The sequence below is a fragment of the Carassius carassius genome, chromosome 20 (assembly GCF_963082965.1).
Source record: "Carassius carassius chromosome 20, fCarCar2.1, whole genome shotgun sequence".
NCBI classification, from domain to species: domain Eukaryota; kingdom Metazoa; phylum Chordata; class Actinopteri; order Cypriniformes; family Cyprinidae; genus Carassius; species Carassius carassius.
In genome coordinates, this window is record NC_081774.1 from 1717045 (window position 1) to 1739123 (window position 22079).

General features: G+C 35.4%; 1 protein-coding gene across 1 annotated transcript in view; it reads left to right on the forward strand.

The window, feature by feature from the left end:
* The first annotated feature begins 8840 nt into the window (after window positions 1-8840).
* Window positions 8841-22079, forward strand: part of LOC132095999 (ran-binding protein 3-like) — a 32150-nt gene continuing 18911 nt past the window's right edge. Inside the window, exons 1-13 of the mRNA XM_059501107.1 lie at window positions 8841-8902; window positions 11497-11552; window positions 13043-13079; window positions 15008-15094; window positions 15240-15311; window positions 16880-16945; window positions 17520-17633; window positions 18215-18315; window positions 20308-20427; window positions 20553-20650; window positions 20740-20815; window positions 21403-21499; window positions 21766-21890. Coding sequence (XP_059357090.1) covers window positions 8881-8902; window positions 11497-11552; window positions 13043-13079; window positions 15008-15094; window positions 15240-15311; window positions 16880-16945; window positions 17520-17633; window positions 18215-18315; window positions 20308-20427; window positions 20553-20650; window positions 20740-20815; window positions 21403-21499; window positions 21766-21890 — 1071 coding nt within the window. The 5' untranslated portion in view covers window positions 8841-8880. The remainder of the gene's footprint in view (window positions 8903-11496; window positions 11553-13042; window positions 13080-15007; window positions 15095-15239; window positions 15312-16879; window positions 16946-17519; window positions 17634-18214; window positions 18316-20307; window positions 20428-20552; window positions 20651-20739; window positions 20816-21402; window positions 21500-21765; window positions 21891-22079) is intronic.

The window sequence follows — 22079 nt, forward strand, 5'->3', positions numbered from 1 at the left end:
TGAGGAAATGACAATATGAGATCAACTTTCATTGTTGGTTAAATGAAAACCACAGTAACCGATTTGTCTATCAGGATTTTTTATTCCCTTTTATCCTGATGTGGCTAACCAACATATCAGTTTAAAGGAGTAGTTCATTTTCAAGTAAAAATTGTCTTAGAATTTACTCACCCTCAGGCCATCCAAGATGTAAATGAGTTTTTTTCTTCACTGGAACAGATTTGGAGAAATGTAGCATTGCATCACTTGCTTATCAATGGATGCTCTGCAGTGAATGGGTGCCGTCAGAATGAGAGTCCAATCAGCTGATAAAAACATCACAATAATCCAAAAGTTATCCACAACTCTCAAATAACGTCTTGTGAGGCGGAAAGCTGCATTGCATTATTCAGTTTACTGTTGAATAACAGTTAAAACAGTTGTTTTAATAGAAATTAAACTTTTTATTGTTTTGAAAATGGAAAATGTAAACTGTCATGCATGGAAAATAAATGCTGCAAAAATGTCATTCAATAATTAATAAGAGTTATCACAAATACACAAAAGTAACACACTGTATAAAGCATTACATTTTGAAGTAATTTCTTTGTAGTAAAACCTGTTCCATGATTCTTTGTTTGATTTACAACCTCAAATAATTATTATTTTTACAGTGTAGTGATTGTCAAGGCCATATTTTGTTTCTAAAAAGAATGAAAAGTACAGCTGAAATGAACAACTGTAGTTCATGTATGATATTCTGAGTCTTCAGAAGTCATATTATAGCTTTGTTTAAGGATCAGATCATTTAATCCAATTAAATCTGTTACAGTAATAATGCATTAAAATATGTATAAATTGCACACAGTATTAATCATAAGAAAGTGAATGCAAAAATACTGAGAAGCTGTTTTGGGTTTTATCACATAAGCACAGCTTAAAAAAGTCTTACTTTTCCTGTTTAAGCCTGATATTTTTTGTTTAGCTTGCATAATGCAACAAAGTGCCTAATTTGATGATGATCATTTAGTTCTTGCCAGATATTATATAAAGAAAAAATTCTGAAACACAATTATGGCACAAATTCGGGCCTTGCAGCATTTTAAGAAACGTAAGCCAAACTCAGGGCTGTTTAAACTTGACTCGAGTTGAATGAGACTTCTAGCATTTTGCAATTATACAAAAAAAAAAAAAAAAACGAGTGACAGGAGAATGTGCATCAGATTTCGACCTCCAAAGAAACAAACACGCTTCAGCTTAAAAGCACAGATGTTACAGCATATCATGTTTCCTTCCTTAAGAACCTTTTGGCGTGGCATCTCAGTCAGCGACATTTCATTTTCTGATTTTCAGGTTGCTGTTATGTAAGCTTCTTCTGTTTTTCTAAGCGTTGATTTCAGTTTGAATAGGGAATAGAGTTTCGTGGGAATTCAAAGCATGTGTAAATTCTATATAAGTTACTTGATTTGCTATTACAATGCAATCAAAATGAATCAAGAGTAGCTTTAGACATAGAATCACCTGAAATAATATATATTTTATTATAAGTAGCTTTAGTGAAACACATTTATTCCTTCAACTTTTTTTTCAGATTTCATTGCATAACCTTAAGCCTTATGATAAGCCGTAAAACTTATCATAAAGAATGAGAACAAAAACAAGACTGTAAGAATATGATTGCTTTTTGTAGCAGTGCAAATAAGAGAAGCTAATCCTAGTGGATTTTGAAGTATTGCTTTTGACACTGAATCTGCAATTGAATCTTTTATATGTATTTGAGTTATATGTTGATTCTTTTTACTGCTCGGATGCAAGTTCATTTGTTAAACGGTTCGTCAGAAAGATTCTTTAGATTGATTTAACTCCTGAGTTTCTGAGTGTTTTGAAGGATTCATCAACAGAATCAATTCATAAGAGATTCATTTGTTCGTGAATTGATCTACACAGGTCACATCATCAAACTTTTCTCTTCGCAGTATTTTAATTGATGGAATGAAGTGGTGTGGATGACTTGTGATGTTTTTAGCAGCTTTTTGGATTATCTTTCTGACGGCACCCATCCAATTCACTGGAGAGCAAGAAATGCTACTTTTCTCCAAATCTGTACCTAAAAGGCTACATATAAAAGCATGTTCACACAGTTTAAATACTGGAACATGAGTGTTTCTAATTCATGTTTTACGATGATGATTCAGTTTTTGCCTGGTATTAAATATAAAATACAAACCACCCACACTACGAACCATAAATAGGCCTACACTGAATGTTGTTAATCTTAAGATTCATATATGAAGGCATGTGACCTGCATAGTATCAAAAATAACTTGAATGCAGCAAAACATCAGGGAGCCAGTCCATAGGATTAAAAAGTGAAAAGATGAATTGGAGCGTTTATTTCCCAAGCTGTTCTCTATCTCAGGTTATATCATGTTCTAACAGTGTTTTGAATCATATTTCAAACTCTTCTGTCACCAGAACATTAAATCATGTTTTCTAAATGTGTTGCCCCTTTGGCCCCTTGTTTCCATTTCAGAGGTGTCTTGAGATGCCAGAGCTTGATGTGGGAATGTGGGATCTGTTAGTGGCCATGTGATAGCGTGGGTCACTGTTTATGCTGTCTCATTTTTCTTCTGATCCATAGCAAAAGCTGAATCTGGATTCTTTTGTTTGTTTCTCACGAGATGCAATGTTTTTTTCTTTCGTTTTTAAGTGGTGTTCATGGGCTTTTTTGGTTTTAATTACAAGACCAACAACTCTTATATATATATATATATACAGTACAGACCAAAAGTTTGGACACACCTTCTCATTCAAAGAGTTTTCTTTATTTTCATGACTATGAAAATTGTAGATTCACACTGAAGGCATCAAAACTATGAATGAACACATGTGGAATTATATATGGAATTATATACATAACAAAAAAGTGTGAAACAACTGAAAATATGTCATATTGTAGGTTCTTCAAAGTAGCCACCTTTGGCTTTGATTACTGCTTTGCACACTCTTGGCTTTCTCTTGATGAGCTTCAAGAGGTAGTCACCTGAAATGGTCTTCCAACAGTCTTGAAGGAGTTCCCCGAGAGATGCTTAGCACTTGTTGGCCCTTTTGCCTTCTGTCTGTGGTCCAGCTCACCCCTAAACCATCTCGATTGGGTTCAGGTCCGGTGACTGTGGAGGCACCCCATCACTCTCCTTCTTGGTCAAATAGCCCTTGATGCCTTCAGTCATGAAAATAAAGAAAACTCTTTCAATGAGAAGGCGTGTCCAAACTTTTGGTCTGAACTGTATATATATTATTTTAAATTGCAATAATACTTCAAGATATTACTTTTTTTACTGTGTTTTTGTCAAACAAATGCAGCCTTAATAGGTGTACATTTGCATATGTACTGTAAATCATGTTTTATTTTAGTTTATTTGGTATTATTTACTACCCCCCCCCCCCATCCCAAAAAACAAAACAAAAACAAAAAAACAATTGTTTGTTAGTGGCTCATGTTCTTATTTTATTTATGTTTCTCGAAGTCTAAAAGAAAACCAGCTCTAAATTATAATTAAGAAAATTCTCATTTGTTTAAACACTGATGTTTATCTGGCATAAAAAAACAAGAACAAAACTGTGTTGGCGTCTGGATCTTTCTTTTCCCGTTAGAGATCGTCAGAGCATCATCTTGATGGATTAATGGCACTGATGTCTAATAATTGCAAAAATATATTTTAACAAGAAAACACCTCCAGAAAATGATGGTCTGCTGCCAAGTGTACTTGTTATGATGTTTTTCTGTGCTGAAAAAACAAATATGTGCATTGTTCTTCTCACACCATAGGAATTTTCCCACTTTACAGTGCTGAGGTCATTTTCGGTGAGGTTTTTGGAGAAACTATAGATGTCATTAATCATGAGTGGATCAGATTTGCCTTGAGCATCTAGAGAATTCAAAGGGCTTCCATCATCACTGTTCAAAATCAGTCATAATCTTCAATCTGTCATAAACACTGAATTCATACAGCGTCTCTTGGAGACAGAGAGATGTAACGAAGATATTCATATTGCTTATCAGAGAAACATCACAAATGAGACCTCTACTCTCCGAACCCTTTCTGTGCTCTCAGATAAAAGTACAAAAAATGTAGCTTTGGGGAACAAACAGCTTGTCATTGGAGCAGAACCCTCAAATTCAAGTCAAGTCACATTAGTGATTTATACTGTACAATACAAGCTGTTTCAAAGCAGCTTCACAGTAAGGAAAAAATAAATACATTATGTTTAATTAATTAATTAATTAATTATGAAACAACTTCAGTTTCAGCTGGAAAACCGTTTTGCAGAAGAATTTAGCTTGATTTAGTACAGTTAAAAATTCACTAAAAAAGATTTTTCTCAGCAGCTTTTTATTCTTAAAGGTTTCATAGTAATACCCCAATGGTAGATACTGCTATAGATATTATTAGTACTTTTTTTTTGACAGTGTAGTTGATGTTCCTCAAGGTTCCGATTTTTGCAGTGATGCCATGGAAGAACCATTTTTGTTTCCCAAAGAACCTTTCATTGAACAGTTCTTAAAATAATTATGTGTTTCTTTAATGTTTTCCACAAAATAACCTTTTTAATTAAACCCAAAATAAATCATCATTTGAATTTTTTTCTTTACATTACAAATAATTTCAAATTGCCAAATGAGTCATAATAATTACATCCCAACTAACGCTGTTCACGCTGTTGACAAATAACAGAGAAATTATTGAGACTTGTGCTTAGATGTTTTTTTTCAAGACTCCAGTTTGCCCAAGTGTGTTGCTTCACGTTCATTTTCTAGATCTCTATTGGTTCATTTGTTTTTTAAGAACAGCATCTGAGAAAAGTAGATGCTCCTCATAAAAAATACTGATTCCAGTTTTTGCAGCGATGCCATGAAAAAAGCGTTTCGGGTTCCCCAAAGAACCCGTCAGTGAACATTTAAAATAACCTCTTCTTCTTCTTTGATTTGAAGAATATTTAAACATCTCAAGATTCCATCGGAACCTTTGGAATGAAAATGTAGCAGGGTGGTTGAATCCACTGTAGGGAATGTCATCCACCTGTGCTTAGTTTAGTAACCCCTCCTCCTTATTTGGTTTGAGATATATAAAGGACATGTTATGGCCACTTGGGATGCGTCCTTGTATTTCCCTCGTGACGTCATCCGTGGTCGCCACAGGCTTGGATTGTAAGCTGCTCTTTTTTTGTTCCTTCCCGCTGCTTTGTGCTGGCTGCCCACTCTTTACCGTGGCATTGATAGCACGTCACTCATATGGTCTGACTGAGCCGCTATATTGAATATGGTGTGCAACTACGAAGCGGTTTGCGTGCAGGATCATCCCGTGGGCTCTCCTGCATAACTGAGTCTTTTTGGGCTAATTAGTGGGAAGTGAGCATCAACACTGAACCGTGATCGCGACTGCGTCGCTGTTTTGCCTCGACCTTTATCACGATAGCAACCCAGCGGTTGATTCACGTTGCTATCGGGGTGTAGTGCATGGTTTCGAGGGCAGGCTGAACGTCTCCCCGGGCCGCCGCATATGGAATTCCCTTGGTCTAACTTGGAATCAGCATCTCGTGTCTACCGTGTGGTTGTTTGATTATTTGGTTTTCCTTGGTTTACGTTCAGTCCGTGCCTCATCTCTGAGCACTGTAAACCGGAGTGAACTTGGTTTATTTCAAACTGTTAACCTGTTTTTGTTACATTGTGCTATTTTGTTTGTGCTAAGTGGTTTAATTTCTTGAATTATTTGATTTATTTTGTGACATTGTTTTTTTTGTTTTACTTATTTGGGGGTATTGTACTTTATAAACGTTTGTTATTTTTGTTTTATTTATTTCTTTGAGTTTCTGTCAGATTGTAGTTATCAGTTTGTGTTTTCTTCTTTTTTTTTTCTGTTATAGGAGCTGGGTCTCTGGGGGGTGAAGGCGAGGCTGCCATTTGTGTGGTGTGTTCACGTTATAGTGCTGTGTGCCTGCTGCCATCTAACTTTCACGTGTGCATTTGGGTATTTGTAGTGGACTATTGTGGGGGGGGGGTTCGTTCTACAATTTGGCAGCCGACCCGGACCCCCAGCTACCGCTCCTGTTGGCCATTTGGTTTTCTTTAATGGGAATTGATTTATTGTGTGTGTGTAGATGCAGATTGATGGTGTGCCTTCCTGTTTATTATATGGCCAATGTAGAGTTTTCACTTGGAAGTTTTTAGCTATTTATTGGTCAATATTGACAAACATAATAAACTTTTTTTATATTATTCATGTCTCCTCACCCACTCATTCAAGACGAACCTGTGTGCCCTTAGGGCTGTTATTTCCCCAGTGGTCTGGGGTGGCGTAGTCGACCATACATTGTCATACATATGCATATTTTGTGTTAAGAGTGTGGGAAAACACCCTTACGACCTCCTTTGCTTTTGTACCGCCACGTTACAAAAAGATTCCATTGATGTTGGAATGATTGCATTGAAAAAGGATCTTGATGTTTAAGAGTGTTTCTGAAATACAGTAGAGAGTCTCCTGCTATGAAAGAGCACTGCAATAAAGCAATTAAAATAAAATAAAGCATCAGTTTTATACATTTCAGTTCACTTCAAATTGCAAAAATGAATTGAAACCTATTCTTCCGAAGTTCATTGATGATCAATAAATACCATGCATAGGTAGTAAAGTTATCAGTGTCTTGTACAAAATGAGTCTTAATCTATACTGGCATCAGTTACATAACATCGGCACGTGGGAAATTTAATCTAAATGTGTCTATTAATGGATGCATCTGAGCTGATATATGTGTCAAATATCTGGCAGAGAACCAGATGTGTGCCTTATAGTCTAACGATTACATAAATGCATTTCTCACTTAAATTGTACTTTCTTGTTACATAAGCACTGAGAACCGAATCCTGAAAGACAGGAACAAGTATCTCACAGGATAGATGTAATCAGTCATCAGTGTGATAAAACAATGAGGCTTTCTGTTTAATATCTGGCCTGAAGTGAGGTTGCAGAAGAGAGGAAGGAATGGCTACCATGGTACCAACATTCTTGGAAGAAGCTTGGAATATCATGTAAAAAGGAAAGAAATAATGCAGTGTTTTTGTTCTTTTTTTTATGGAGTCTGGATTCCCCCCGTCTCATTTCACACATGCTATCCATGAAGATAAAAGTGTTACACTATTGACAATGTGTTTATTAGCCAGCTAAACATCATTTTATGTGATCCAAGACGCCAAATCTAATTTGGAATGATCTGTGATCGTATTGTTTATGATCTTAATAACAGCACATCCTGAATATCTCAATAATATCTCAATATCTCAAGTCTGGTATTGTTCTTAAACTCCTTCATGCTCCAAATAAAAGTTGAAATGTGTCAGATGATTGCTTCAACTCTCATTTAAACTGACGCCTGAATGAGCCTGCATGTGAGAAATTGATATTTTTCATCTATACATCATAACTCGTGCGATTTCACAGAATGGGATTTAATGGTCAAATAAACACAGAAACAAATCCCTCCTTTTACATACTAAACAGTTGGGATACAATGAGAATAACACCTGTTTATACATATGATGCCCTTTAATGTACCTGTTTTGTCATTAAGAGAAGAATCTAAATCTTTCACTCAAGAGATTATGACCTCATGGTTTTTTTATGCTATATAATCACTGATATTTGTCTTCATCTTCATGTCTGTCAGGAGGTCTCTGTTTGCTGCCTTGTTGCATGTGGTTACATGGGTTTTGCCGAAGGGCTCTGTAAACCATCGTGAAAGAAGATCCCACTCTAGAACATTTTCTTCTCGTTTATTATATTTTAAGCACAGTTGCTTGTCATTTAATAGACTTTATCCAAAGCTGATGGGGTTCAGGGTTCATGTGCAACATGAGGGAAATGTATTTCTGTATAGAACAGAAGTTGATTGAGTACAATTGTTGTAAATCAGAACAGTTTTCTCTTCTTCTCAGGACCTCCAACAGTTTATTACATATATAAACGAAAACACACCGAATGCTTTAAAATAATCAGTTACTATAATAATCGAATAAAATATAAAATACTTAATTTTAAAATTAAAATTAAACAGATAGACCTACTTAAATAAAATGTAGAAGATCAACGTGAAGTTCAGGCTGAACATCAAGTCATAAGAAACTTGACAAAATATAGCCATCTAGTGGTTACATTTCATTACTACAAAAAAATCGGAATAAAATAATACAGAAAATAATAGTTTCCAGTAATATATAAATTATTTATTATTTAAACATACATACGTACATAAAATAAAATATTCAATTAACAAAATTAGTAGAAGAAAAAAAAAATATATATATATAAAGGAATGAAAATTATTTACACAACAAAATAGTTATGTAATATAATAAAACAGAAATAATAGAGGCTAGAAATATATTACTAACATAATAAGTAATCATTAAGCTTAATTCAAATTAGACAATAGATTATTATTATCGTTATTTAACTGATGTTGTCAATAGAAGCAACAAGACAGGAAAATTATTTACAAATAATAAAGTAATTGTGATACCCATTACATTAAAACTATATAATAACTATATTATAATAGCCTAATTTATACGCAACTTAATATGTTAATCGTTTTTATAATGGTAAATAATATTGTTAGTAAAAGAGTTTAGAGTGATGATATTAACATTATTTGCACTTATTTACTTTATAATATTAGTTAAAACATTATATATTAGTTTTCAAAAATAATGATACGTAAAATGGTAAAGATTGGTGTAAAAATAAGTAATGATATTCAAATGTAAATGTATTTCGAGTGCAGCTGCTCTGTGAAATAAAGCGAACTAGTGGCGCGGTGCATTGTGGGTGTGCACGGAGAAGAAAAATGGCGGACTTGGCGAACGAAGGTAGGCAACCGTGTGGATCCGCAAAATGAGTAAAATAAAGCAACTAAACCGCGACCATGAGCCATGTACGACACAGGAGCGTCGGTGAGAGCGCCACGCGTGTTTGTGACCCGGTCTGTGCGCTTCCGCGCGTATGAGGACGTGTGTGTGTGAATGTTTAGCTCAAGTTAGCCGATGAATGTGTTAGCTTAGCAAGCTAACCAGCGCACTGACAGACCGTGTGTGTGTGTGTCGTGCAGCTAACGGACTGACCTCGGTGTGTTTCTCTTTTTGATTTTTAGGCGGGTGGAAACGCACGCGCTTGCCCCCGATGCGCTCGCGTACTACGCATCCGCGCGCGCGCTGTGAAATAATAATTAATTTCATGCGTAATTACAAGGGATTAAAGAATGACGTTTTTCTTTGAGCATGCTATTGCATTAAGGATCAACATATGTGTATTTTAGCACGCAGCTCAATATTTCAAATATGTAGCAGAAATGGTTTTTCTGTATTATGCATCTACATTAGGATCTTTTTTTTTTTTGCAACGTGCCATTTTATTTTAATCGTGGCTTATGTGATTAGACGTCTATTTTTAGCTTTTCAGGATCAGAGATATGTGCCGTTACTGAAGTGATATTTAATTATTTAACCTTCTATATTGAGACAGTCCAGTGCTTAAAAATTAAACATACTGAAACGAAATCAAATGGTGGGTGGGGTGGTGAGTTGCTAAACTGATGATTGGTTTCGATCTCTTCTGGATGCACGGTCCTTTTTTGACGTTATTCCAATAAAAGCATCCATTTGTAGGCTGGAAACGGTGTCCCGAGCAGGTGGCGGTGTTTCGTTCACGGGTAAGCCGGCTGTCGGTGCCTCTATCGCGGCTTGTGGCGTTACCCGGCTCCGCTGCCTGTGCTAATGCAGGCCCGCCCACCCTCTTACTAACGGGTGAAATGCTACCCCATACACACATGCCCCCCCCTTTAGGGCTCCAATACAGCAGCCTTAAGTGGTGAGATCACCCATCGGTGGATGCCTCACCCCTTGACCTAATTACAGTGATCTGCACGGGTTTACAGTGCTGAATGAGCCACCCAGATGACTATGTGATCTGTTTACAGACGCACGTGTGCTTTTGCACTCTTTAGTGGTTTGCAAATCATCTTAAACAGGCTTTGTACTCTTCCTTATGGATGATTGTTTTATTAGCCACCAGTTTTGGTCGTGCAACTATAAATACGAGACATGTCAGTCAGATATTGTGTCTTTGTTTATTTATGAATCATGACGATCATTTTAAAGCCTTTTAATTGAGCCAGAAGTGCCTAGGGTTTTTTTTTGGTTGGCTTGAAGTGAGATAAGAAATAAGATAACTTCTTTGACAATACTGTTTAAAGACTGTTTGGCTTGCAGGGACTGGTTACTAACCCCACTTGATCAGATTACCAGAGGCTTGTGATGGCAAGGACACACTACAGGTTGAAGTTTAAATAACTAGGGGTTGGATGTTAGTGCTTTTCAATGCATTAATGATGGTTTTTTTATGCATTTGGGAGACGCTTTCATCCAAAGTGATGTGCATTGAATATTTACATTTGTATTAGTTCATATGCATTCTTTGGGAATCAAATAGTGCCATGCTCGTCTGCGCTATGTGATTGCAAGTTGCTTATATGAAATTATTAGAAACGTCTTGGTGACCTTTGCATTTAGCACTTCAAGTGCAATGGTACTTCAAAATTACTTGGCAATGCACACCTTATTTACATCTAATTGTGGTTTCTTCTCTATAACAGAGTTTTTTTTTATTATTATGATTATATTTATGATTATTAAATGTAGCATTTCTATAAAATTCCACATTTGTTATTATTAACTTGGTGCAAGTTTTATTTATATTTTTGGATTAATAAATGTGGAAATTTATTGGACATTGCAGTCTTATCAAATGTTTTTTTTTTTTTAAACAATAAGCTACTGGAGGCTAGGTGTTCGTATTTAATAATTATTTGTTAACAACTATTTTTATGCATGACACAAATGCCTCAACACTGTAAAAATCACTTTTGAAATTTTTAAATTAATCTGTTATTACAGTGTATTTTTGTAAGGAAATACCATTTCATTCTTTTTTCAAAATTGCATGTTTAATTCAATGTTTTGCTTGCCATTTCTTTGCTTTATTAAATACAGGCAAAGCTGTCAGTTGGTTGTTGCCTTTAACACCGTTTGAAATAAGTTAAAAATTGACTGGTTTGGCACAGATAGTTTTGATCTCTGGTTGTTAAACTAAGATATGACGTAAAGCATTTGCTTTGGATGCTTTGGTCAGTTTGAGTCATGCACTATCCTCAAATAAACCATTTTAGGAAATGACCTATATTGTGAATGATTATCTTGTGACTTTGGATATTTGTATGTAATGAAGGGGGAAACTTGGATTGACCAGAACTGTAACATCAGTACATCGCAGCTTGCTTGGTTAAATTAAAATTTGAGTTAAAACACAAGCTTAATGTAGGATGTAGGATTTTGGAGTGGCATACAGGGATTGTATCTATTTGTGCCATATTTCCTGCTAATGTTTTTTCTGTTTTTCTTTTTAACAGAGAAGCCTGCCATAGCTCCTCCAGTGTTTGTGTTTCAGAAGGACAAAGCACTGAAGGTTTGTTCACTGTTTCATCAAGGAATAATTCTTTAAAAAATGGTCAAACCCATTCCTTTCTTTATTTCTTGCAAGCTTTCCCCCCAACTGTAATTTGTTTACGTATGTATGAATACTTTCAACCAGTTCTGATTGTTTGTATTTTTATATATTCCCAGTAAGCAATATGCAAAACTTAATATTTAATGATTTAGCAGCAGCAAGAACAATAAAATCAACAGTAGGCAAAATAAAGTGACAAATTTATGTTTTCAAGTGAAGTACATAATTAAACGAGAAGTATGTCTTAGCATAATCTATGCACTTTACAAAAATGTAATTCATTATAAACTATGGTTTAAAGTATTGGGTTTATAGGAGTGAATATAAGTTAGTGTTTTGGTTGACCATCCTCATTTCTATACTGTTTTTTTTTTTCAATGAGCTCAGTAAAAAGAAAGAAATATCCACCTGTCCTGGCTCTTTAGTCTGTTTAGTAATAAAACAAATATAAAAACAACTACTAAACAAAACAAAAACAAAAAAACATGAAATGCATTACATTAGAATCAACAGTTCTTGAAACTTCATTTATAGACGGCTCAATTTATTGATGTATCCACTATTTCAAAACTAATATCCACTTAATAAATGCTTACAGGACTAGTTCACCCAAACATGTAAATTGTTAACATTTACTCACCCCCAAACCTGTATAAGTTTGTTTCTTCAGGTTAACACAGAAAAAGATGTATTGAAAAATGTTGGTAACCAAACAGTCGACAGCAGCCATTGACTTCCATAGTTTTTTTCTTTTTTTTTTTTCTTCATACTTTGGATGTAAATGGCTACCATCAGCTGTTTGGTTACCGTCATTCTTCAAAATATCTTCTTTTGTGCTCAACAGAAGATAAGACAGATTTTCTTATTTCTTAAGACAGAATTTCTGCTCTGCTAGAGGCAGACAATGTAAGTTGTAAACTCTTGTCCACCGTTCTCTAGTCCAGAAGGAAGTCCTACTGCAAACGCAAGTCATTGGTTGCACTTCCATTTAGTGGCTTTAAAATAATATGTTGCAGTTTTAACTGCTGTTTTTAGAAGTCATGATATTGTGAATTTTGTAGTTGAAAACTAAACAAACCTCTTTCCCATAATAACCTGAGGATGTTATGATGGAAGACACTTACTGGGAAATATTAAATTTAGCTTTGAGTTTTATTACAATAACAAAACAAACATTTTTTCAATAAACACTCAGGCGAGGCATGAACCTTTCACATGTACCTGCCAAATTTGAGCAGTTTGGCTGGTAGTGAGTTGAATTTATTGCTGTGATTTCCCCAAAGTAGTTTAAGCAAATTAAACAAACTCAGCATTTCAGCGGCATGGTTTTAGCTCTGGTGAGAAATTATTTGAAAACGGGGCTGTTTACGATATGGTTTTCCATTATACAGTGTGTTTCTCTGTTCTTTGTGACCAATTGAATTTATTTATGTTTGTGCCTGTTCCAGAGATCCGCAGATGGGTCGAGTGCAGAGGACGGGGATGGTAAGTTTGAAGAGTTTTTTTTGTTTCTAGTGATGCATCAAAGTCAAAATTATTGGCTGCTAAAAATTGTGAACATTACACAAACTAATTTTCCCAGGGTACTTGCTTTTTATTTTGATAACCTGTTTCATGATGTGCCAAAATGGAACTGAAAACAAACTGATTTGTGCATTAGAAAAGCACATCTGTTCTTTACAATATTGCATGAAATGTTACTCTCAATGTCTATATAAATGCAAAAGTGTGAAATACAAATGGATGTGCGCGCACTTTATCAATCAGTATCCCAGAGGAGTGTCTTGTAAAATGTAAAAATGTATTGAATTTGAAATGTAAAGTAGAATTACGTTTCTATATTGACTAGCCTATTCTTGCCTCAGACTTGTTTAATTGTTGTGCACTCTTTTAAACCTGGGCAGCTTCAAATGCAATCTGCTTGTGATGCAATCTGCATTTTTTTTTTAAATTGTTTCTCTAAATTGTTTGGCCAGTATTTGTTTTATTTTCGGTGGCTAAAATTGTGATTCATGTTTGAGTGTGTAAAAAGTTGTGAGAATATTTTGAGTTTTAATGCAATACAATTTTTTAATGCATCATAAATAGTCTCAGAAAATATCCTAAAATGCTCTATTTGTTAATCTCAAAATAAAACCTTCAACAGCCGATAACAGAAACATTGACGTGGAGCAAACACATTGTGAACATGCAACGATTCAAGTTTTTAATATTTCGTGTAAACACCCACTGACGATGATGTTTTGCTGGAAAGGAACTTGTATATGATATGTGATGAGATGCAGACAGTGAGACACTAACACAACGTCTCATAAAATATATTGTAGGATGCAGATGTGCTTTTATCATCCAGCCGTCAGTTTGAGAGTTATTTGGAGGTCATTGTCGGATTTAAAGGAAAGGTTCACCCAGTAATGAAATATTCACTGTCTACCATTTTTTTTTTCATCAGATTTGGATAATCTTAGCATCATGTCACTTGCTCACCAATGGATGCTCTACAGTGAATGGGTGCCGTCAGAATGAGAGTCCAAACAGCTGATAAAATCATCACAACAATCCACAACACTCCAGTCCATCAGTTAACATCTGGAGAAGACAAAAGCTGCATATTTGTAAAAAAACAAATCCATCAAGATGTTTTTAAATTAAAAAGAAACCTTTTGATTTGTGATAGTCATCTTGTCTGTACCAGGAGAGAAATCTGCACAAATCAAGCACCGTTTACAAGCCTAAACAGTCCTTAACAGCTCTAAAGGGTGGATTTTGATGTGAGAGTCAACAGGAGATGAACTTTTTCACTGGAGGAAGTGTTATTATGAATTATGGACTCATTTAGTCGATTTAAAGCAACAATTTCAACACTAATGATGGATTTGTTTCTTACAAACCCACAGCTTTTGGTGTCACAAGATGCTATTTGATGTACTGGAGTGGCTGTGGATTATTGTGATGTATTTATCAGCTGTTTGGACTCTCATTCTGATGGCACCCATTCACTGCAGAGCATCCATTGATGAGACACTGATGCAATGCTTCATTTCTCCAAATCTGATGAAGAAACAAACTCATCCACATCTTGGATAGCCTGAGAATGAGGACATTATCAGCAAATTTGTATTTTTTGGGTGAACCGTTCAAGTCAATAATGATTTCCTATACAAATGTCTTTCTTTCTTTTTTTTTACATCCTCTGCATCCCTATTTTTCTAATTTCTAAAGTCACTTCAGTTGATTGTAGAAGTCAGTATATTTGCACAAAAAGTGTTACAGCATTATTAGAGGAATCATTAGTTACTTCAAAAAGGCTTATTCAAATCAAGCATTTGCAGTTCTCTGCACTGTGGCCTGAATTTTAGTGCTCCACTAGATTTAGTTTCTGATTGATCTATTGATTGAGTTATGATCTCCAGATTCAGATCGAGATGATGGCGAGTACTGTCCTCTGGTAAAGAGAGAGAGGACCTCATCTCTGACCCAGTTTCCCCCGTCACATTCAGGTGAGGCTACAGCAATGGAGTGGATTGGCACTGTTCACTTTGAAGGGGGTGGATTCTGAGTATTATTTGACTAGTTTTTACTGAAAGCGTTATACTCCCATCTGATCTTCTCTATCTTTCGTGCTTTCTTTGTTTCCTGCAACAGTTCCCAAGAATAATATCTTTATGCCCTCAAGTTTATGCCAGTCTCCAACTGGTAATTCAGACTCGGAGCCAGGTAAGAACCAGCCACCATTTCAATCCTTTACGAAGACTATAAAGATTTAAACTTAACACTGTGTCCTAACCAGCCATGATGTGCCCCAAGTCAAGACATTATTCTATCCATACCAAATTTTTATCAACCAATCAGAGCATGAGATCTTTAATATGCAGTTGTGGAGGAGGAATTTGGACCAATGAAATTTCACAGTGGGTGGAGCTACTAGTCATGGTGCAATAGAAATCGAAACCAGAACTGGCCTTGTTTTAGGTTCATGATTTTTTATCTTTTTTTTTTGTTTGGATTGGAAAAAACTTTTTGCTTAATTTTAGTGTCATCGACTGCTCGAATAAGAAATACAAATTCAAAATCTTTAAATCTGTCATAAGCCCGCCTATATTTAAAAATAATCAGGAGTTAGAGGGCTTTTAGAGTAGTTGTCGGTTTTAAAAATGCTTTTTTGTTTTTATATTTGTGCGATTGTTGCTCAAGCAAGTGGCAAAACATTTACAATTTTATATAAAAAAAATTTTTTATCTAAAAGTGCCAATTTCCTTTAAACCTAGTCAAAAAAGCCATATATGTTGACTGTGAAACAGAGTAGACTTCTATTATTTGCATTTATGGTGTAAATACGACATTTCCGGTTTCATATTTACCGCTAATAATGCGCTGTCCCTTTAATTCAGCACGTGCAGCAAACTTCTTGTGAAATCAATCACTGCACTCCTGCAGACCGCTGCTGGACCACAACCGTTTGCAGTGTGAATGCTTTATAATCTGTTTACATGAGCATGAAAAAAATACACACCGCATAGGCCTACGCACTGCGAACAGAGTGTGTGTGAACCCTGCGTTATGTGTGTGTGCTGTGAGTGTGCATGAGCGCAAAGTCTCTAGGAGAGCCACGAGCGCTAAATGGTTAAGCATTGGCAAGAATTAAAAAGAAATGCAATTTATAAACATTGACAACACTGCCTCAAATAAGACTCATTTAAAGCACATTCGCTAAGTGTTATCAGCTCTTATATCCTCTAGATAACGTGTTACACAGAGTAATGTTAATGGCAGATGCTGTGCATGCATCTGAAGGCAGCTTTCTATTTTGGTCTCTATTAGAAAGAGCACAAACCCAGCCAAGCGCACTAAACCCAAATGTGTATCGGCTATGGTCAGGAATGTGCTAAAACAAGTCCAGAGGCCTGTGAGGGGACTACGGTCTAACAGGAAGTGGTCAGAGCCGTTATGAGGCAGTAGATATGTAGCAAAATGAAGAGGGTCCTACAGAGATGGACATGCTGTGCTTAAATTACTAGTGTATATTAATACTAGTATACTAGTATTTTTTTTAAGTTTATGACAGGAAAGCATCAGATGTCCTTTTAACTTGAATAGTGTTGCAAAAAAAAACTTCTTAATTTCAGAAACAGTCTTATTCTTGACTGATGTGTTTGAGGCAGATTTGTGTCATGGATTACAGATGAACTTTGAGTGTTTGTTTATCTGAGAGCTCTTATCTGGTCTTGCGTAAGGCATGTTTGGTTTATCATCTTAATGTTTACGCTTCTGTTTGTCCGTCTCAGAAGAGAAGCCTGTCGGGTTCAGGTTGAAACCTCCCACACTCATTCATGGCCAGGCCCCAAGCGCAGGTAAGATCAACTCGTTCCTGCTCCGAACCTTTTACTGCATCTACACACACTAATGCAACACGTCAATCAAATCAATCAAAAAGTTTAGGGAATTAGTCACAATGTCACCGTTCTGACTGTAAAGCTTCCTCTTTCAGTACTTTTTTAAAACATCATGTGCGTTGGAAAGATGAAAGATGCACTGAAATGAATTTTTTTTCTTTTTTTTTCATTTTAATAATTAAAAGCTTTTTTCTTTTTTATTAGCTTTTAACATTTGTTTTTTTTTTTTTTTTTTTTTTTTTTTTTTTTAGGTTATTCAGTTTAAATTTTTATTCTAATTTATTTGACTTTATTTTAGCTTTATTTCAATTATGGAAGACAGTTTTTTTTAAAAACAATTATTAAATGTATAATTAATTACAGTTAATTATTAGTTTTGGTTAACTATAGGAGCACAAACTTGGAAAGCTTTTCCATATTTTAAGACATCCCATTGCATGTGAATTACAACGAAGTCTTTTTATTAGATTATCAGTCATTGCTGTGTGCTGCTGTGCTGCAGCGTTTGGTTTCTGATTCAATCCGATAGTAGGTTGTTTTCCAGGCGTTCCCAGTCAGAAGCCCAAAGAACAGCAGCGCAGTGTTCTGAGACCAGCCGTTTTACAGGCTCCTCCGGCCAAAACCCTCACAGAATCCGTCAAGACCAGTACGTACATCTCCCATAATGCTCGCTGCTGCCTTTCACAGCAACAGAAACTATGGAGGTCTCAGACTGTTCTGTAGGGAACCACATTCGAGGCTTTTTTGTTTTGAGAACAGATGTGTAAAACTTAAGTCAAAACCCTATTTTTTTCCTTTTCCAAGTCAAACAAAAAAATAATAAGCAAAAAGCCTGTTTAATGCAACTTAATTTCATTAATCTTCAAATTCAATGTGCAATCTCATATTTTATCTTATTTATTTATAGTCTTTATAAAGGTCTACTCCTTTTTTTAAATGATTGAATCTACACATGGTCTTGTCAACAGAAAATATTGTCAGTATCGCATTTTGAGTGAATCTTGTGGGGAATTTATTACAGCAGTTTTTCCTCATTTGTCATTATTATTCTTATGTATCAGCATTATATCGGCCGTCAGTCACCTTGCTCTTTACATATATTAGTGTCGACTAGATGAGGTTTGGGGTGACCACTAGTATTCATGACTCGGAGGCGTATTATCCCAAGCTGGAAACGTGTGTTGATAGTGTGATGCTGTTAGTTTATGCCAATGTTTTCGCTCGCAGACTCCAGCTGTGGAACAAATGGAGTTGGGAAGTTTGGAGATACATCATCAGAGAGCCGATCCGTTTTCCTGAACAACACAGAGAGCTCGGACAAATCACCGGTGAGGACATACTGCACAAACATCTGAGATGGAAACACTTGAAAAATAAACCACAACTAATTACTTCCTGTTTAAAGTGTCTCGTTAATAGCAGCATCACCTGTAATCATTGTGCGTGTATGAGATGACCTGGGTGCTTAGTAATTCATAACTGATGACTACTATATGACTGTAGGAAATCACAGAAAAATCTGATCTAGTTCCAGCAGTAATGCAGGTTCATTCCAGAGTTAATCGTTTTAGTTTTAAGCAGCAGTAAAATAATATAAATTTGGCTGAACAGTGACATTTCCATTGATTTATGAAATTTTTACTGAATGTTATTTGTAAATCTATAAAATAAATTTGTAATCTCAAATCTTAGCAAATATCATTATTGGGCAATATAGAGTGACAACTGATATCAATATAATTTTATTAAATGGTTTCATATACTGTCTCATTGATTTACATTACATGCATCAAAATGTAATCTCTTTTTGGCCATATAAATCTCAGAATCTGCACAAAGTGTAATATTTGTGCTTATTTTGGGCCTCTGAATCAAATTTAGCTTTTTTTCTCCTTCTTAAATATGAGCTCCATCTTCTCACTGTATCATACAGGGTCTTCATGTCTTAATTGAATTAATGAATTAAGTGGTAGAGCATTGCGTTAACAAGTGCAAGGTTGGGGGTTCGAATCCCAGGGAACACATGATAGTTAGCCTGAATGCAATGTAAGTCGCTTTGGATAAAAGCGTCTGCTAAATGCATTAATTTAATTTAATTTTAATTTTAATTCCACAAATGAAGGCCTAAAAAGCCAAAGATTGAGAGAGCAGAAAGTCTTAAATAAACCTGCACTGCATATATTGATTTAATTGAATCAGTGTTAATTCACAATAGCATTATGCGTTATTTTTTAAATGGGTTTAATATATCATGCAGCCTTAAAAAAAAAAAGATCTAATGTGTCTCATTGATTCTCATCCATGAAATATGCAATTTTCGGTATTGAGCCGATTACTCGGCAAAATGAAATTGGGGAGTTTTTAAAATCGAATACTAGAATAGAATCAAGAAATCATGACAGCCCCAATATGAAGTTTTGTTTTCTGAGAAATTGAACAAAATGAAGCTCTTAAACCAAAATCTGTAAATTAGATATGAATACTTTTTCTCTTTGAATTAAGTAGATTTTTCTGAATCTTTAGAAATGTAATCTTGTTTTAATTATAAACTAATTTTATTTTTGTCAGTACGTTATAAAATAAGACTTCTGGGTATCATAAACATATCTTGATTTAAGAATCTTTAGAAATTTGCACTGGAAAACAAAAAGCATTTTTTTGGAATTTTTGCAATTCAGATATCAAATACCGTATTTTTCGGACTATAAGTTGCACCTGAGTATAAGTCGCATCAGTCCAAAAATACGTCATGATGAGGAAAAAACATATATAAGTCGCACTGGACTATAAGTCGCATTTATTTAGAACCAAGATAAAACATTACCATTTCCAGCCGCGGAGACGGTAATGTTTTCTCTTGGTTCATTTCTCTAGGTTCATGTCAAATTAATTTTGATAAGTCGCACCTGACTATAAGTCGCAGGACCAGCCAAACTATGAAAAAAAAAGTGTGACTTATAGTCCGGAAAATACGGTAGTTATTTCTATGTATTAACAGAGCTATTCAGGCCATAATTTATTTTATTATTAATTTTTCTTTTTTTGTAAAATAAAAATGGAATTTGATTTATTTATTTTTTTACTTTTGAAGAGACATTTACATTTAAAGACCATGTTCAAAAGATATTCAGACTTTTCCTTAAATTTTCTTTTTTTTGTTCTTAAAACGATCTTGACGAACCTTCATAAAACTGGCATAAGCTCATACTATATGAGCCACAGAAGCCTGATGTATCCGACCTAGTACTCCAAAAATACTTTAATTACTAAAAGCCCATAGACTTGTCTTCGGATCTGCATTACATTGAGTTCCTTTGCAGAAGCGGGAGAAGGAAGGAGAAGAAAATGGAGGTGGACGGAAAGAGGACAGCAGTCAGAAGAAGGATAGTGCGGTGGACTCATCGTTTGTGTTCGGGCAGAACATCAAAGAGCGAGCGAAGGTCAGCGCTGACTCACTGTTGCATTTGTTTCCCCTTTTTTCGAAGCTGCAAATTGACACGATTGAAGTTCCCAAGGAGTGTTTGTGTTCATTCTCAGATTCTGTCACTGTGTTTTTCTTGAGCAGTTGGAGGAAAACAGCACATCCAGTGAATCAAAAGACTCCACACAGGACTCTCAGTCTGGCAGCACCAATTATTTCTTACAGTACATGGGCAGCGCTAGGTAACGCTTCAATAGAGCCATGTGAATCTGTTCGCTCTCTCTGGCCGGGCTTCTACTTCCTGTAAATCTGCTTCTGTTTGCTTTTGCAGCTCCAACAATGCCACCAACAGCTCAGATAAAGGCTCCAAGTTTGTTTTTGGCCAGAACATGTTTGAGAGAGTTCTGGTGAGTGTATAGGAGGAGTGGTTTTAGACAACAGATGCATTTGTGACCCTGGACCAGTCATAAGGGTCAAACTTTCCATTGATGTATGGTTTGTTAGGATAGGACAAAATTTGGCTGAGATACAACTATTGGAAAATCTGGAATCTGAGGGTGCAAAAAAAAAACGAAATGCTGAGAAACTCGTCTTTAAATTTGTCTAAATAAAGTTCTAAGCAATGCATATTAGTAATCATAAATTTAAGTTTTAATATGTTTACAGTAGTAATTTACTAAATATCTTCATGGAACATGATCTTTACTTAATATCCTAATGATTTATGGCATAAAATGAAAATCAATAATTTTGCGCCATACAATGTTCTTTTTGGCTATTGCTGAAAATATACCCCAGCGACTTAAGACTGGTTTTGTGCTCCAGGGTCACATTTTTTTGTCCCGTTTAGTTTTTTGTACAGACATATCCATATGAAGGACTAATTTCACCAAAAATAAAAATAATTTACTCCTCATCTTGTTTTACCTCAAAAAATGTTTAGTAGAAAATCCAAGCTTTTTTTATAAAGAAAGTTTTGTGCAAACTCTTTCAGAGCCCCCCAAAAGCAGGCGAGGTGTCGGTCGAGGCCAGTAAAGACGGTCCAGCTCCAGCATCTGAGCCTTCATCACAAGAGGCCACACCTGAGAAAAGTAGGTGCATGACATTTCACCCACTGTATATATATATCCACACACACACAATTTTATATTTTGTTCTATTTATATTTGTATAAAATTTGTTTTTCTGTATATCGTTATGTTTTAAACTTATTAAACTCATATGTGACTGGATGCTCTTTTCAGTGTTGTCATGCCATAATTAATATTTTGAGCTATTCACCATAATAGGCATGTTTGCTACAGTCAGATCATCCTGAGCTTTTGAAATGATGCTTTTCTCCGTGTGTGTATGTCAGATCACAGTGTATCGGAGTCTCTGGTCGAGTCGGCAGCCGCGTACACCAAAGCCACTGCCAAGAAGTGCATTCTGGAGAAAGTAGAGGTCCGTACTGGAGAGGAGGCAGAGAGCAATGTTTTACAGGTGAGTCCACGTTCAGCACAGCAGTCAGTCGCCACAGCAAAAACATCGGCTTATAGTCCATCGTTTTATAATATAATCTATAAATTATCTGTCAACAACATCTGCTTCAGCTTTTGCTTACCTCAGAAAGTGATCTCAACTCATTCATAAAAAAAAAATTATTGAGCAGAAAGTCATCATATTAGAATG